General features: G+C 47.5%; 1 protein-coding gene across 7 annotated transcripts in view; it reads left to right on the forward strand.

Annotated features, from left to right (window-relative positions):
- The window catches only part of PHF20 (PHD finger protein 20), a 1394195-nt gene that overhangs the window by 1028401 nt on the left and 347508 nt on the right, over positions 1 to 18286 (forward strand). For all 7 annotated transcript variants that reach the window (XM_069243878.1, XM_069243882.1, XM_069243883.1 and 4 more), the window contains one exon: positions 3285 to 3452. In XM_069243878.1, coding sequence (XP_069099979.1) covers positions 3285 to 3452 — 168 coding nt within the window. The remainder of the gene's footprint in view (positions 1 to 3284; positions 3453 to 18286) is intronic.

Raw genomic sequence — 18286 nt, forward strand, 5'->3', positions numbered from 1 at the left:
AAAACATTTTTCTCCCGGGTGCCTAGTGGTTTCTGCCCCCCTTGGGGGCAGATTGACTTAAGAAAAATCGACCGATCTGCAGAAATGGTCTAAATACAATTTGCCACCCAGGGGAGCGACCCTTGCCTAAGGGGTCGCTCCCCATCTCTAAAAAAAAAAAAAAAAAAAAAAGAACAATTTTCTTTTTTATCCCTGGCGCCTAGAGGTTTCTGCCCGCCCTGGGGGCAGACTGGCTTCATAAAAATATGCCGATCTGCTCCAAGGGGGGGCAGAAATGGCCGAAATATAATTTGCCCCCTAGGGAGCGACCCTTGCCTAAGGGGTCGCTCGCCGACTGAAGAAAAAGAAAAACATTATCCCTGGCGCCTAGTGGATTCTGCCCCCCCCCCCCGGGTCAGATCGGCCTAACAACAATAGGCCGATCAGCCCGGAGGGGGTGGGGGGGGGGGGCATGGCAGAAAAGGCCTTGCAAAATATTGCCCCCCTAGGGAGCGACCCTTGCCCAAGGGGTCGCTCCCCTCATGACAGTTTCTTTTAAAAAGGAAATCCCTGGTGTCTGGTGGGCATTTCAAAGGGAAGGAAATTCTTTCCCTTCCCTTTGAAGCCTCTCAGGGCCCCCATCACATGATCACACTGGAAGCTCGGGGGAAGTGGCCTCTGATGAAGTCAGCACGCAAATGCGCACGGATGTCATCAGACGTCACTGGGAGGGTCAGGGGGATCGGGGGTGGAAGGTGAAGGGCTTCCCCTTCCATCCCTGCTTTTTTAAGCCCACAGAGGGAGCGCCAGCGCTCCCTCTGAGCTCAGGGCTGAGGACGTAATGGTTACGTCCTCGGCACATGAGCACTGTGCCTGTGGATGTAACCATTCTGTCCACGGCACAGAAGCGATTAATTTATTTTTAGAACCACAAGTTAAAGATTTGAAGTAAATATATAAAATGCAAGGTACTCCACACAGGTAAGTTAGGAACTTTGAATTAGAGCAGTAACATACACAGTTTTAGTTAAAATGGCAATAAGCTATTTTAAAACTGGACGCAGCTACCAACTGGGCTAGGCAGAGGGTCGCCTGGTGGTCACTCCTGCACTGAAGTTCGGTTCCTTCTAGTCCTGGGGGCTGCGGGTGCAGTGCTTGGTCCAGGCCTCTGCTCCCTTGTTACAGGCAGTCGCGGTCAGGGGTTGCCTCTGGATTCTCTCTGCATGCGTTGCTGTGGGGATCCAGGGGGGTAGTCTTGGGTTACTCATGAGGTTGCAGTCGCCTGGGAGTCCTCCCTGTAGTGTTGGTTCTCTGGAGCTCGAGCTGGGGGCATCAGGTGCAGAGGGTGAAGTCTCACTCTTCCGGCGGGAAGAGTGAGTTCTTTAAAAGTTGCTTCTTTGTTGCAAAGATGTTGCTCTGGGTGAACAGTGGAGCTGTTCTTGGGAGTTACTTGATCCTTCGGGATTCAGGGCAGTCCTCTGAGGCTTCAGAGGTCACTGGTCCCTGTTGGATGCGTTGCTGTGTAGTTTTCTTCGAGTCAGGAGACAGGCTGGTGGGACTGTGGCCAAAACAGTTGTCGTCTCCATCGTCTCTGCAGGGCTTTCAGGTCAGCAGTCCTTCTTCTTGTTTCAAGTTGCAGGAATCTGATTTCCTGGGTTCTGGGGTGCCCCTAAATACTAAATTTAGGGGTGTGTTTAGGTCAGGAGGGCAGTAGCCAATGGCTACTGTCCTGGAGGGTGGCTACACCCTCTTTGCGCCGCCTCCCTGAGGGGAGGGGGACACATCCCTGATCCTATTGGGGGAATCCTCCAATCTCAAGATGGAGGATTTCTAAAGGTAGGGGTCACCTCAGCTCAGGACACCTTAGGGGCTGTCCTGACTGGTGGTTGACTTCTCCTTGTTTTTCTCATTATCTCCTCCTGCCTTGCTGTCAAAAGTGGGGGCAGTGGCCGGAGGGGCGGGCATCTCCACTAGCTGGGATGCCCTGGGGTGCTGTAACAAACAAAAGGGTTGAGCCTTTGAGGCTCACCGCCAGGTGTTACAGTTCCTGCAGGGGGAGGTGAGAAGCACCTCCACACAATACAGGCTTTGTTCCTGGCCACAGAGTGACAAAGGCACTCTCCCCACGTGGCCAGCAACTCGTCTGGTTGCGGCATGCTGGCAGAAACTGGTAAGCCTAGCACCAGGACCGGACTGGTATTCAGGGGACATCTCTAAGATGCTCCCTGGGTGCATTTTACAATAAATCCCACACTGACATCAGTGTGCATTTATTGCGCTGAGAAGTTTGATACCAAACTTCCTAGATTTCAGTGTAGCCATTATGGAACTGTGGAGTTCGTGTTTGACAAACTCCCAGACCATATACTGTTTATGGCTACCCTGCACTTACAATTTCTAAGGTTTTGCTTAGACACTGTAGGGACATAGTGCTCATGCACGTATGTCCTCACCAGTGGTATAGTGCACCCAGCCTTAGGGCTGTAAGGCCTGCTAGAGGGGTGACTTACCTATGCCACAGGCAGTGTGAGGTTGGCATGGCACTTTGAGGGGCGTGCCATGTCGATTTAGTCATTTTCTCCCCACCAGCACACACAAGCTGTGAGGCAGTGTGTATTGTGCTGAGTGAGGGGTCCCCAGGTTGGCAAAAGACATGCTGCAGCCCTTAGAGACCTTCCCTAGCATCAGGACCCTTGGTACCAGGGGTACCATTTACAAGGGACTCATCTGAGTGCTAGGGCTGTGCCAATTGTGGAAGCAAAGGTACAGTTTAGGGAAAGAACACTGGTGCTGGGGCCTGGTTAGCAGGGTCCCAGCACACTTTAAATCATAACTGGCATCAGCAAAAGGCAAAAAGTCAGGGGGTAACCATGCCAAGGAGGCATTTCCTTACAATCCCCACAGTAAGAGAGTAGGTGGTGAAGATGAAGCAAGTAAGAAACTAGAGAGTTTCGCTTTTCGCTGTGGGGAGATTAGGACACTTGACAAAGTGGGTGGACAAAGAGGCTGCTGGTCTTTCCTGATATTGCTTTGTTTACTTTTCCTATATCAATGAAATGTGCGATTTTGAGTTGTTTTTTGATTGATTTATATTGCTATGAGATGTGATCTGAAAATATATTTAAGGGCTGGTAAATGTGTATTATTATTTTGTGCTTTTCTTTCGCTATAATAGATCTCAATAACTTTTTTTTTTTTTTTTAATATTTTCATTTGTTTTTATTTAGCATAAACCAAATAATGGTTTACTAGATTTGTAGTGCAATTGTTTGTTTAACAATGTGTTATTTTTGTTTTATGTATAGAATTGCTTGGAAGTGAAGAAAACTCAGAAACTGCTCAAGAGCTTTCGCCCAAAAAGATACCTACTTCAGATAAACCACATCCTGCCCTCAGGACTCCATATTGCCAAGAGAAGGTGCCATTGCAAAGTTCTGATACTTGGCCCATCAAAGACCAACTTAAAAAAAATGGTAAGTATTTAAGAATTCCATTCTTAAAAGTGAGCAAATGGTGAGGGAGACTTCGACATTTTGAGCTTATAGAATTTTATTCTACAATATGTATGAAAGAGTAAACACTGGGAACAACAAGAGACACTATGAGACTATTCTTATCTTGCTTTTTCAAAATATATTGCCAGGGTCAGATTAAAGTCTTTGAGCAGTCTGAAGGCCCAAAAATATTTGGGTGAACTATTATCATTTTTCCAAGTGTGTATTTTGTTACGTTTCTTACATGGTGGAATATCTCCGTCCATTTATAGAATCGTATAAGCTCTTTAATTTTGTTAACAATTTTGTTTTAACATCTGGTAACATTTTCAATCAGAAGAATAAAAACACATTGGGCTGATGGAGAACCAAGGTATAAAGCTCTGAATTACAGTTAAAACATACAGGAATTGTGGCATTGATGTTTATAAGGTGCATTTTTATCCTGTTCTTTTAAAGATTTCTGAAATTTTAGTAGTTCAATATACCCTCCACATAGTGTTAGTTAATTTTTACAGGACGAACTGGATCAGTATTTACTTAATAAATTTCCCCAACTGTTCAATTTTCTGGGAATGAAGATGCAAGGTTTTTTCATTAAAAGTAAATAGCTTTATTTAAGAACTAGAATTACAAGCAAGTACACTTTCCTCATCCCTCATTAGATTTTTATTTTATTTTCAGGAACAGTAAGGTAGAATAGCAAGCCCATACCACAGAAGAGAGACATCTAGACAAAAACATAAACTGTCAGATTAAACCAGGTGCATAAAGATGCTTGGTCTACCACGTTAGCGGCTGTGACACCACAGTAAATGCAGAATTGGGTGTCAGAAGTACAAACTCCTCCAGATTGCCTGCTTAAATCTTGCTGATCTGGAGACATTCCTTAATTGAACAGTGAAGGTGATTTTCCCCTGTACCGTGAACCCAGTCTTTATGCCTCACAAACATTCTGGAAAGTGCTATGTAAACCGTACAATACACTGTAGCTATGATGCATTGTTTGAAGGATGTTGAGTCTGAAGATGGTACCAATATTTAACAGAGGTGCTTAGATTTACTAATTTCCTTTGTCTTATCTAATTAATACCTGGAAGTCCTCTTCACACCCTAAGCAGAAAGAGATCTCTGAGCTGGACAGGTAGGATCAAGAAAGTATGTAAAGAAATATATTGTGTTATTTGTGTGGCAATCTGAAACGACTTTAAAAAGGAACAATGGCTTGTTAAAAAGTGAGCCCCTATTATTGTGAAAAACTGTGCGGCTCATAAGCACTAAGAGGCTTAATTTCACACAATGCCATAGCTGATGTTCTGGTCACTGGAAAAGTTATCTAATGAAAGATGTAATCCAACTCTGCATTGTGCATGGGCTTAAATGGCGGTCCCAATAATTTTGTCAGTGCTGTGGTTCACTATCAATGAGTGGGATTCCTGAATAAAGGGAAATATTTTGTGTTGGCTTTGAAAAAGTTTAATTGCTGTAATCGTGAATAAAGTTGCCTGACAACGACATTTATGATAGACACTGATAGAAGGCAAATATACTGTTAGTGTTTGAAATTGCAAGCCAGATTTACAAGTTGTAAGTAGGACTACTGATACGTAATTTCCTAATTTCTTTCTAATCCCCTTTTCATTTATTAGTTAACCATACTGTACTGGAAAACAACTGATGCACTTCAAAAATAATAAATTTAAAATGTGCTTGCCTTTAGATAGTCCAAACACGTTTTTATTTTTCTGAGCTGTGTTTACCCAACTTAGTTTAGCACTGTAAGATCTTCAGAAGATTAAAGCGAAACGAGATCACTGTAATGTGTATAGTAATCAAGTGTTTTTGGTCGTAATACTCAAGACAAACCAATCGGGCAAAATAAACCACATGCTCTAGCCTTTTACCATGACTAATAAATAACTTCATCAGCTGTGAGTCAGAATGATACCTTAAAATGAAATTGCGATGTAAATTTCTAACACAGTGTCCAGCTGCTACATCAGTCTGTTTTATATACCTAGTAGAGACTCCTAGTTGCAGATTCCTTAGCATAGAATTTCCCACAGGCATCGGACTGATTATGGAGATTTTTATTCGAGCAAAACTTTAGCGTGCTGTCAAGTGGCGTTGGTTGACTTGGCATCCGTCATTGGTGTTGTGGTCGCCATGATGACGTTGTGGTTGTACATAAGTGCCACCCCGTGGCACTGACGTCAGTTCTTTTCTTTCCGCGCCTTTTGCAGATCTGGAGAAGAGCTACCCTAGCATTTTTTTTTTTTTTTTTTACTAACTTCAACATTTTTGTCGTCTTTTTATTTTCTTTGGTGCGTCGAGTGATGTCTGAAAGACTGGCTTCAACTGTGCAAAGCCTGTCACATCAATATGTTGGTGACAGACCTTCACCTTGGGTGCTTGTGGTGCCTGGAGCATGACCACAGCCCATAGTCGTGCTTTGAGTGCCAGGCCATAAACTCTTTCAGGAAGCGGTCCCTGAAGCTCATGGCCCAGTGCTCGACTCGGTGTAGCTCCCGGTCTCACTTGAGGTCTTGAGACCGCTCGCCGAGTCATCACCACTCCTCCTTGTCCCATTCAAAAGCTTCGGGACATGCGGGTCACAAGAAAAAGTCCAAGTCCAAGAAAGCTAAATATTCTTCGGCCTCACCACGTCGCTCGGCTGATGCGACGCAGGATGAGCATCGACGCTCGAGGCCTCCATCCATGGAGTCTGCTTATGGGTCCGTTCTGGGCTTCCCTGAGTATCCGGGAGCTGGACCCACCCTGCCAAGCTAAAAGAATTTTGAGGCCATGCGCCTCATCTTTGAGCAGACCGAACCTCCTGCGGCGCCTTTGGGTCCTGGGAGATCAGATCGGGGCCCTTCGGGTTCCTCGCTAACGGCTCCAGCCCCTCCAGATCCGTTGTCAGATCCGTACTGACACCAGTTGTGCCAAAGCAACCTTCCCCGGCGTCGATCGACGCCACTTCCAACTTTGATGGGGCCTACTCACCCCAGGATGGATTCTGACCCTTTTTATTATGGGTACGAACATGAGGAAAGATTAGAAGGGTCGCTAGACTCTTTGGAATACCAGCTAGACAACCCTGACATGGACTATAGGCACAGGAAGTAGGCGGGGCTAGTGATCTGGATACTGTTGCAGACTCTGGAATGCTATCTCCTCCTGCTGTGGCTACAGAGAAAGGAGCATCTTACTCCATGGTGGTCAGTAGGGCGGCTGAGGTTTTGGCCTCGAGCTTCCCTCTGTAATGGTTAGGACTAACCTCCTGACAGAGGTGCTTCAGCTTGGGGCTTCCACTTCAGAGTCCTCCTTCCATTTAAAGAAGCCCCCACCAATGTCCTTCTGTGTACCTGGACCAGACCCAGCAAAGGGGCTCCTGTGAATAGGACTTTCACCCACCCCGAATGACCCTAAGAGCCTTGTCATCCATCTGGCGCATTCCCATCCGCTCCATCGGATAGGGAATGAAAGAGACTGGATCAAATTGGGAAGATTTTTTTCCTTCCTCTAGTCTGACATTGCTGTCCATGAACACTGCATGTCTCTTGGGCCGCTACATACGGTCATGTAGGTGTTCCTGTGGATCCTGGAGAAGGCCCAGGCAATCATCTCCCAAGCAATTTCTGATGGGAGGGATGCAGCGAATTTCATGATTCGTTGTGGGGTGGACACCACCGACTCACTGGACAGACAGTTGCATCAATAGTGGTCTTGAGGCGCCACGCCTGGTTGAGAAGATATGTTTTTTTGGGGGGGATGTCCAACAGACTCTCACGGACATGGTCTTCAATGGCACACGTCCCTTCCAGAGACAAAGCGGACCCATTGCTCGAGAGGTTCAAGGAGTCCCAGGCCAATTTTTGCCCCTTTCGTGGTTACGGAAGGAGCTCCCTATCACGTCCTTGTCCTGCCAGCCACTGAGTCGTGCATGTTTCTCAGCCACTGTGCAGCCGCAGAATCCCATGGGCTCGTTGGATAGGAAACCAGAGGTCTGCCCAGTCTGCCCCTGCTACAGCCTCCAAACCCTCCTAGTCTGTCCCACCATCTTTGACCAGTTAGGGGCAGGATCCGCAATCACCTGCCCCACTGGGAATCCATCACAACGGACAGGTGGGTTTTTGCAAATAGTCCGAAGGGGCTACTCCCTCCCCTTGAAGACTACCATTCTGCCATGCCTCCATCTCACAGCTGCTTACTGGATAGTCATGTGGCCCTTCTCCGTGAGAATGTTGCGGCTTTCTTGGCCAAGGGAGCCATTGAGAGTGTTTCTGCGCCAGAAGTATGTTGTGGTTGTTATTCCTACTTCTTTCTGGTGCCAAAAAGGGCGAGGTGCTACGCCATGTCCTAGACCTTCGAGTCCTCAAGAAGGAGATGCTCTCTTTGGCTCAGGTCCTGCCTGCCTTGGACCTTGGAAAATGGATGGTAGCGTTGGACTTGCAAGATGCTTACTTCCATATACCCATCTTGCCTTTTGCGATTCGTGGTAGGTCATGAGCACTTTCAATTTACCATGCTCCCCTTCGGCCTTACCAGCACCCCTCAGGTGTTCACGAATGTGATGGTGGTGGTTGCAGCTCATCTGCGCAGGTTAGGGGTTTGTATTCCCCTACCTCGACAACTGGCTGTTGAAGGCGAACACGTCCCAGAAAGTACTCCCACCTTCAGACTACGGCGAACCTTATGCACTCGCTGGGGCTCACTATAAAAGTGCTGAAGTCACACCTGACTCCTCCTTAGACGCTCCCTTTTATGGGAGCTGCTCTGGACAAAGTGCAAATTTGGGCCTGTCCTCCTGAAAAGCGAGTCCAGGATATTCAGGCAATGATTCCGATGTTTCATCCATTACCCTGGATTTCAGTGAGAATGACTGAGGCTGCTGGGCCTCATGGCCTCCTGCGTCCTGCTGCTGACACATGCCAGATGGCATATGCGGGCGCTGCAGTGGTACCTGAAATTCCAGTGGGCGCAGCATCAGGGGAATCTCTCAAACATGGTCCAGATTTTGGTGGGAACTGCGAATCACGATTTGGTCAGCTCCCTTCCCCAAACAGAACTTAAAGTAGTGACAGATGCATCACTCCTGGGATGGGGCGGCCATATGAGAGAGGCGGAGTCCAAATGCCACATCAACCTTTTGGAGGTCTGGGCGATCAGGCTTGCATTGAAAGCATTCCTTCCCTCTCTAAAAGAGAAAGTGGTGCAGGTGTTCCTGAACAACACTACCGCCTTGTGGTACTGCAATAAGCAGGGCAGAGTGGGGTCATAGACGCTTTGTCAAGAGGCTGTGCGCCTCTGGACGTGACTAAAGTCAGGGTATAATCCTAGTGGTTTAACATCTGGCAGGCTGTCTGAAAACCAGAGCAGACAAACTAAGCCATCGATGCATAGTTGATCACAAATGGCATATCCATCGGGCGGTGACACTTGGCCTCTTTCAGCAGTGGTTGAGAGCCTTGGTTAGCCTTCACAGAGAACGCGCAATGCCACCAGTTTTGCGCATTAGAGTTTACAAGGCGACACTTTTTGGCTCAAATGGAACTCAGGATTCCTTTACGTCTTCCTGCCAATACTACTTCTGTCCAGAGTTCTGAAGATCTCTAGCGACTGGGCCCAAGTCTTCTATGTGGCTGCGGACTGGACACAAAGGTTATGGTATTTAGAGCTACTGAGCATGACTACGGATCCTCCGACCAGACTGCCCCGTCGGGATGATCTACTGTCGCAGCAGCAGAGGTCGGTTCTCTACCCGAACCTGTCCAGTCATCGCCTTCATGCCTGGATATTGAGTGGCAGCATTTGACAGCTTGACAGCTTGACAGCTTTCCACCTGTGATGTTATCTTGGCAGCCAGGCGTCTCTCCACGAAAATGGTATACGGCTGTGGTTGACATAAATTTGTGGCATGGTGTACCAACAGGTCTGTTGTTCCCCTTTCTGCACCTCTCTGAGGTTTTCTTGTTCATCCTTTCTTTGACCCAGTAGGGCTCTGCCTTGGTCACCCTTAAAGGTTGCTTATCAGCCATCTCCGCCTTTCTTAGATTGACAGTCCAACTTCCCTTATTTAAGTCTCCCATTGTTGGATGGTTCCTTAAGGGACTCACCCGTTTGTTTCCTCCGGACCGTTCATTGTGCCCCAGTGGGACTTAAACCTGGTCCTAACTTACTTTATGTGTGCCTTTTTTGAGCCACTGCACAGTTATCCCTTGCTGGCTCCGAACAATCAAGACTACTTTTCTTATTGCCATCACCTCTGCTCACAGAGTGAGATTCAAGCTTTCTTCCAAGCCACCATTTTTGACTGTCTACCCTGACAAAGTGATGCTTCGTACAAGGGCCTTCTACCTTCCTAAGGTTGTTACTCCATTTCACGTAGGCCAATCCATCACTTTTTACGCACCCCCACATGAAGAGGAGCGACTCCACCGTCAGAATCCAAAAAGAGCATTGCCATTCTACCTCAATCATACTAAAGATTTTTGGGTGGACGATCAACTCTGTTGGATATGTGGATGCGTTGAAAGGGAAGGCAGTGCAGAAGCGTACCATCTCTCGATTGGTATTGCTGTGCATCAAAATATGCTACACTCTGGCAAAGAAGCAACCCCCCCCAAGGGCATCATTAACATGTGGAGTGACTACCAGTAGGAAATATCTATCTATCGATCTATCCTTCTGGGAGTCACCAGTAGATCGTTAGGACCTAGTCTCCATAAAAATATTTATTTCGCCAATAACTTTGGCACAGTTTGACAAATCTTCGGGAAATGTTTAAAACTAGCATGCCACGCACTTCAGCTGCTGTCTTGAAAGCTTTGGGGTGATTTGTCAAGCAGGGACTGAAAAAAAGAGGGGGGGGGGGTCCCAAAAATTTTTTTGCCCATGCAATTTCCCATAGTGATTTAAATGTGACTTAAGCCCGAACTGCTGGATGGAATTACACCTAATTTAGCCGAAAGCTAGCTCTTGATCCAGAAAGAGCCCTTTTTATGGGCGAGCACAACACGCTCCGTCCCATTCTATAATCTCTCTTTGGGCTTCAAACCATGCCCATGTCATGTCAGTCACTTACATTGGTTCGTGGGCTTGCCTTTTAAAATCCACTTGCTTTCATTTGTAAAAGACATGCATGTGTCATGCCTTTTCCGGTGCTTAGCCCACCTGCACAGCACCGGTAAACTACTAAAAACATACAAGGCTCGATGTTTTCAGCATGGTGTCCGGACTACTTTATCTGTTTATTTTCCAAGCAGCGCGATTGCGCTGCATTTTACATAGTGAGATCGCGCTGTTTTTTTTTTCTTCTTTACAACGCTAATAGCTCTAACTCGAGCTAATGCGAGACACGTTGCATTGAAAATGCTTGTAATTTGTGGCAAATCTGTTCAGTAGTTTCAGAGTTATTAAAGGAAAAAGAAATTAGTAAATGTAGCGACGTGGATCGACCACAGCAGATCTACACCCCAAAGCAAGATTCTGATCGACTGCCTGCAACCTGAGAAAAAAGTTTCACCTCCCATTTTGCTTATAAGCTCATTGCGGGTGGGGAATGGGGGAATAAAACTGTAAAATGACATAAGGGGGTCAGGATAGAGGTATCTTGACCACTTGGGACAGATAGAGGGGTCTAGGGCAAAAATGTGCCCCGATGTCCCAATTTTTTTTTTTTTTTTTTGTTGATCTGCAGATCCACTGCAGTGCTCACTATGACCCCCAGTGTAAATCCACAACGGATCCTCAGATCTACAGTTCACTTGTAAAAAAAAATACATTCACTCACTCACCAACTATACAGAGGGTTGGCCGCGCCTGGCATGAGTTGGCTGCACATGGGGGACAGGCCACAGGCTGGGCCCTGCGGCCAACCTCCTTGCTGCGTTAAAAAAAAGAAAACATAGAAATTCACTGAAAAAGACAAAGGATACAGGGACATTATAGTTAGGAATTAGCATTTTTTTTAAACTTATACATTTACAAAAAAAAAATCAAAATGTTACAGGGACAGTATAGTTGGGTTCAGAATTTACACACACAAAACCATAGAAATTCGGCTGTTATAGTTAGTTATTTTAAGTAACTACAACTTGTGCCCTAAGGTAACTATAACTCGCGCCCTTGCTGAAGCTGTAAATAAATTAAAATACTATGCAGCTGTTTCCCCTGGAGTGCCGGTCTTATCTGTGAGGAGGTGGTGTTCTTGTATTTACGGTGTGCTGGCGTGCCTACCTGGGCATCACCGATGATAAGGAAGCACGCCAGCACCACAGTCAACTATATATCATTATCTAAAAGAGAATTCTAACTGTAGATTCCATACCTTTGAATTCTCCCAAGGCGTGAGACTGGATCCAGAAGATTTTTCATTAGCAGTACCCCTGCGCGCGCCGGTAAGTGTCAATCGGCACCATGTCTGGGACGTTCTCCGAAAATGACATCACAACTTCTATATTCTTTTCATTCTGTGCCAGCCAGTGCATATCTGAGAGAGCTATCAATTAATCAGTTTTTGTAAAGCGCGGCTACTCAACCGTGAGGGTCTCAAGGTGCTGGAGGGGAGGGGCCTCATTCAGAGAGGCACGTCTTGAGGTTCTTTCTGAAGATGTTGAGCGATGGGCATTGTCTAAGGTGCAGAGGGAGGTTGTTCCAACTCTTTGCTTCAATGTAGGTGAAGGATCGTCCTCCGGCTGTGGTTTTGCAGATGCGAGGGATGGTGGCCAGGGCTATCTGGGCGGAATGAAGGGATCTGGTGTGGGTGTGGAAGGTGACACAGCGGTTCAGGTAGGCTGGTGCAGCGTTGTGTCTGGCCTTGTACATGCGGGTGAGTAGCTTCAAAATAATTTGCTTCTTGACCGGGAGCCAGTGGAGGGTCCTCAGGTGTTGGGAGATGTGTTCTCGGCATGGGAGGTCCAGAATGAGTTTGGGGGTGGCATTCTGTAGGAGTTGTAGTTTTTTGATGTTTTTAGTTGAGGTGCCGGCATAGAGGACATTGCCGTAGTCGAGCTTGCTTGTGACTAAGGCGTGGGTGACTGTCCTGCTGGGATCCATCTGAAGATCTTCCAAAGAGTGTGCCAGCAGGAGGAGGCGACTGTGTTTCCCTGGCGGGTCATGGATAGGGAGAAGTCGGTGATGATGTCTAGGTTGCGGGCGTACTCAGTCGGCGGAGGGTGCTCAGGAATGTGGGCCATCAGGAGTCACCGCAAGCTGAGGTGGCGTTTCTGAAGATGATGAGCTCAGTCTTGTCAGAGTTGAGCTTGAGGCAGATTTTTCTTATCCAGGTGGCGACTGCTTCCATTCCTGAGTCTAAGTTCCTTTTGTCCGAGTCCGGATCTTCGGTCAGGGAAATGATGAGTTGTGTGTCCTCGAGATATATGATAAGATGTTCATACCGTGGCTTCTGACAATGGCTGCGAGATGGGCCATGTATACGTTGAACAGTGTGGGGCTCAGTGAAGATCCTTGGGGGAGTCCACAGTTGACTCCTGTGGGTCTGTATGTGTAGGGCGGGAGTCTGACACTCTGGGTCCTCCTGGAGAGGAAGGTGTGGATCAATTCCAGGGCTCTTCCGCAGATTCCTATGCCGTGGAGTCTGGTGCACAGAGTGCTGTGGGAGACTGTGTTGAAAGCTACTGAGAGTCGCAGAGTATGAGTGCTGCAGTGTGGTTGCAGTCTAGGAGCATTATATTACATGTGCGGGCATATCTGCACGAGCAGATATACATCTGCTATGTCTGTTAATTCTCAGACATTGTAAGTGACCAAGGAAGCCATTTTAAATACATATGCTAGACACAGGTCACTACGAGCTCCCCAGTTACATGATGACTCAAGACTCCTGTGAACAACGGACCTACTCCCCAACCATCTCTAAAAAATTGACTCTACAGCCTCTGGAACCGCAAAGACCCAACACCTAAAGCCACCACTACACTCCCCATCACTGACCCGAGTGGGAGTGGAGCTCCAGTACCAACAAGGTTCCCCAGCACCCCAGAGTCCAAGTCCATTGTGATTTCACCCCTCTTGAACGCTCCAAAATCGCCTGTAGACTCTGCATGCAGGCTGCCTTTCTCTCTCTGGTGAGAGAAACCCAACACCTGAAGCAACCACTGCACCCGTCGCGTGCAGCCCGATCTGACCTGGTTTCCTGGTGTCAACTACGACCTCCAGCTCTCTTGAACTCGAGTCCACTTTGGTTTTACCCCTACTGTAATCCACGCTGCAACCTCAGGCTACAGAACCCCTCAACTGCAAGTGCTCTCGGACATTGAAACCAGATGTCAAAAGACACACCTGCATCTGTGGCCCACTGGGCCCTGGTGAAGGCCAAAAGTGCACCTATGTCCCGAGTGCCCCAAGTTTGTTACCTAACTGTTGATTTTTCCCGACTGGCTTCCTAGCCAGAACCGGCAGCCTATTTCCACGGAGACCAATCCCCATTAAGATACATTGGGTACCAGATGATGTACTACACCTCTGCACCCGGCCGAGACAGTGCTGCCTGGTGTGACCTGTTGTTGTGGTCCTGACCCTTGCCATTACTTATCTTCAGTCTCAGAAATTGGTCTTGTAGGTTATCGTAAAGTACCTTTGCTGAACTTGTTTGATTAACATTAAAGAACTCAAAAATTGCACTTTCTGCTCTTACAAGTGAAAAGTATTTATGCATAAAACATGCTTACCTTATAATGAAGTTCTTTGTTTCAAAGTGTTTATACAAAAGAAGTGTTATTTTTCTAATTTGGTCTTGGATTTATTCTTTTGAGTGTTTCTCATTTATTGCCTCTGTGAGTACAACAAATGCTTAGCACAACTGAGAAGCCTAATTGCTTGCCCCCCCAGCGACAGACTAGAACATTAGTCCTATCTACTTTTGCCTCTGCAAAACAATGGGGGATCCACTAGACTCTCTGCATGATTACTTCCTTTTAGTGCACCATATAAAGAGCCAGCTTCCTACACTCCACTTCAAGATTATCCCTCCATCCATGCCACCATTTTATGACAGGATGATGGAGGATCATCTGTCCCATCTCAGCGAGAAAGTTGGGTCTCTCTTAGCCAATGGAGCCATAGAGGGGGTTCCGGTGCCAGAAGTAGACTGTGGTTGCTACTCATGCTACTTTCTGGTCCCCAAAAAGGACAAGAGTCTCCGCCCTGTCCTAGACCTAAGAACCCTCACTCTTCCTCAAGGAGAAGTTAAAAATGCTGATGTTGACTCACGTCTTGTTTGTCCTGGACCCAGGAGACTGGATGGTAGCGTTGGATACTTATTTTCACATCCCCGTCCTTGCTGCCCATGGACGTTACTTGCTGTTCACGGTAGGCCATGAGCACTTTAAGGTTACTGTGCTTTCCTTTGGCCTTACAAGCCCCCCTCCCCCCCCCCCCCCACCCCCCTCAGTTGTTCACCAAGGTGATGTTAGGTGGTCCCAGCTCATCTGCACAGATGAGGGGTATAGGAAAGCACCCTTTTTGATATGATTAGCCCTGACTTTTTGCCTTGTTTCTGATGTGGCTTTGGCTGTTAGTGCACTGGGTCCCTGCTAACCAAGTCCCCAGTGCCAGATCTTTTTCCCCAAAACTGCACAGTTGTTTTGCACAATTTGCAAACTCTTTAGCTACCACTGTAAGTCCTTAGTAAATGGTACCCCTTGTACCTAGGGCCTGGGACACTAAGGAAGGTCTCGGAGGGCTGCAGCACCAATTGTGCCAATCTCAGGGATCCCTCACCTAACCCACACAGTGCTGCCAGTGCAGACTGCGTGTGTTGGTGCAGGCTAAATTGAAAACATTCCCTGTCCCACACCCTTGTGTGCCAGTTCCCCTATCACTGCATGTGCCAGGTGTAAGTCACCCCTAAAGCTGAGTGCATCCAGGCACATGTGAGGGTATATATTCATGAGCAGATATGCCTCTGCTATGTCTCGGAGTCTGAGACACAGTGAATGCACAGGGAAGCTATTTTAAATGTATGTGCTGCACACTAGTCATTACAGGTTCCCCAGCTACATGACGGCTTCTCTAAATACTGGGATGTTTTGTATCAAACACCTCAGAATAATAAACCCTCACTGAGCCCAGTGATGGATTTATTAATAAATGCACACACCGGGCACCATAGAGGTACCCCCTGAAAACCTACCCAGCTACTGGTGTGTTCACTGACTGGTAGAAACCATTGCAGTCACTGTAGACCGACTTCTGGCCCCTGAGGTGAGGGCCAGTGCTCTCGGAAGCCCCGAACAAAGGCCTGTTCTGGGCGGGGTGATAACTCCTCGTCCTGAGCAGGATGGACATTGCAGGGCGGAGAGCCTCAAAGGCCTTGTCACCTTTGAAATGCATCCCAGGTCTCTCCTGATGGTGGAGGTGACTGACCCCTCTGTCCTGACTTCACTTTTGGCGGCAGCACAGGCAGGAAAATTTATTCTATTAGGAGTGCTAACTACAAGCCATTCCCACCCCCAAGGTGGACGAGCTGAAGTGGATACTACTTTTCAAATTCCTCCATCTTGCTTGGAAGAAAAAAGGCCACTAGAGTTAGCGTTATGCCCACTTCCCAGCGGAAGTGGTCATAAGAAGGATGTAGTCAGCCTAACAGTGGTAGGCCCATTTGCTACCGCCAGGCACTCCTTGTAATGCCCCAAAATAGAGAATTAAGGTGGCACCCCTGAACCCTAGAATACAGATCCTGATGACCTACGAAGAAGGACAAAGAGTTGATCTTGCAGAAGAAAAGAAAGAAGCAGCAGCTTGACGCGTTACCAGCCCTTCTAGTCTGCCTGCTAACCTCATCGGACTCCGCACAAAAAGACTCCTCCTCCAGATGCGGCTTCAGGAAACCCAGGAAGGGCCTGCCTTCTAAAAAAAAAAAGACTGACTCTTGTGAGCAGCGGACCTGCTCAGCAGCAAAGTATCCAACAATGCTTCCACAGCCTGGAAACCCCACACCTGAGGTGACCTCTGCACCCGATGACCTAAACCCAGTGAGAAGCCCATCTGAGTGCCCCCTGGATGCATCCAAGTGCTGGCAGTCCCTTCATTCTGCCCCCCTCTTCCCCAGCCCAGTGTTGAGAGAAAACACAACACCCGTGATCCCGGACTGCAGCTGAGGTGTCATCAGTGCCAATGACGTCCCCTGGCTCCTGAGAGCTCAAGCCCACCCCTGCCGGACTCCCCCTACGATGCCTGCAGCCTCAGCTCACAGGACTCCCTGACTGCAAATGCTCCCAGACAAGAAAACTTGACACCAAAAGACACCACTGCATCCATCGCCACTGGGCACAGGAGAAGAGGACTAAAGGTGCACCTACTTCCCAACCACCCCAAGTCTGCCACCTAACTGTTTGTTGTACCCAACTGGCTTTCCAGCCAGAGCCTGTTTGTCATGGGGTCAGACTCCCATAGGAAATCATTGAGCACCCGACGCCTTACTGCACCTCTGCTCCCAGCTGCCTCAGTGCCTCCCGGTTTGACCTGTTGGTGTGGTTCTGATCAGTGCCCAGTATTTACCTTAACTCCCGGAGATTGACTTTGTAAGTTATTGTTAATCCTGTGTTTGCTGAATATTGTTTTTCCTCCATAGGATAACATTGAGAGAACTTTGAAAATGTCACTGTCTATTTTCGAAACTGCAAAGTATTTATGCTTGAAAGTCTACTTATATGATTACGTAGTTCTTGGGCTTGAAACATGTATACAAATAATTATTTGTGTAAATTGGTTTTAGATTTATTCCGTAAGTGTCTCATTTATTGCCTCTGTGAGTACACAAAATGGTTAGCACAACCCTCTGATAAGCCTAACTCACCGCTCACACTACCGCAAGTAGAGAATTAGTCCTTTCTGCTTTTGCCTCTGCAATACCAATTGCGGATCCACTGGACTCTCTGCATGGTGTACTTCATTTTAGTGCACTGTATAGAGAGCCAGCTTCCTACAAGGGGTATCAGTCTTTCCCTATCTTGACAACTGGCTGTTAAAGGAGGGTTCGCCCCCAGGCTGTGGTCTCCAGCCTCCAGATTACAGCAAACCGCCGCATTCACTGGGGTTCACTATAAACATGCCAAAGTCACTCCTAACGCCCTCTCAGTCGCTCCCTTTCATCGGGCAGTTCTGTCCACAATGCTGTTTTGGGCTTAGAGTCTAGGATATTTAGGCTAGAATACCAATGTTTCAGTCCCTAACTTGGATTTCGGTGATACTGACTCAGGATGCTGGACCTCATGGCCTCCTGCATCCTGCTGGTACACATGCCAGATGGCATATGCAGGCTTTGCAGCAGGACCTTAAGTTCCAGTGGAAGCAGCATCAGGTGAATCTCTCCAAAATGATCCAACTCTCAGAGGGAACTGACAAAGGCCTACAGTGGTTGTTAATGAACCACAATTGGGCCAGAGGCAGATCCCTTTCCCTTCCCGTAGGAAAGTAGCATCTGTCTGGCATTGCTACTCCCACTTTCTGCCTGGTGTCTGTAGTTTGAACTGTAGTACACTGGGACCCTACCTACCAGAACCCCAGTGTCCGTGCTCTCTCTCCTAAATTTAGTTGAACTTTTACACCCTACAATTGTCATACTGGTGCACTCATGTAAGTTCAGAGTATATGGTACTTAGGTAGCCAAGGCAGTGGTACACCAAGGGCCCCCGTGGGCTGTAGCATGTATTTTGCCACTCATGGGGGCCCATGCAAACTGTGACAACACACCTGCTATTGCAGCATGTGTGAAATTGTGCATGAATCGTTCACTCCAGATAAACGTGTTGCCTTATTTCATGGTGATGGCACTCTGACCCTGTTAG

The sequence above is a fragment of the Pleurodeles waltl genome, chromosome 7 (genome assembly GCF_031143425.1).
Source record: "Pleurodeles waltl isolate 20211129_DDA chromosome 7, aPleWal1.hap1.20221129, whole genome shotgun sequence".
Taxonomy (NCBI): domain Eukaryota; kingdom Metazoa; phylum Chordata; class Amphibia; order Caudata; family Salamandridae; genus Pleurodeles; species Pleurodeles waltl.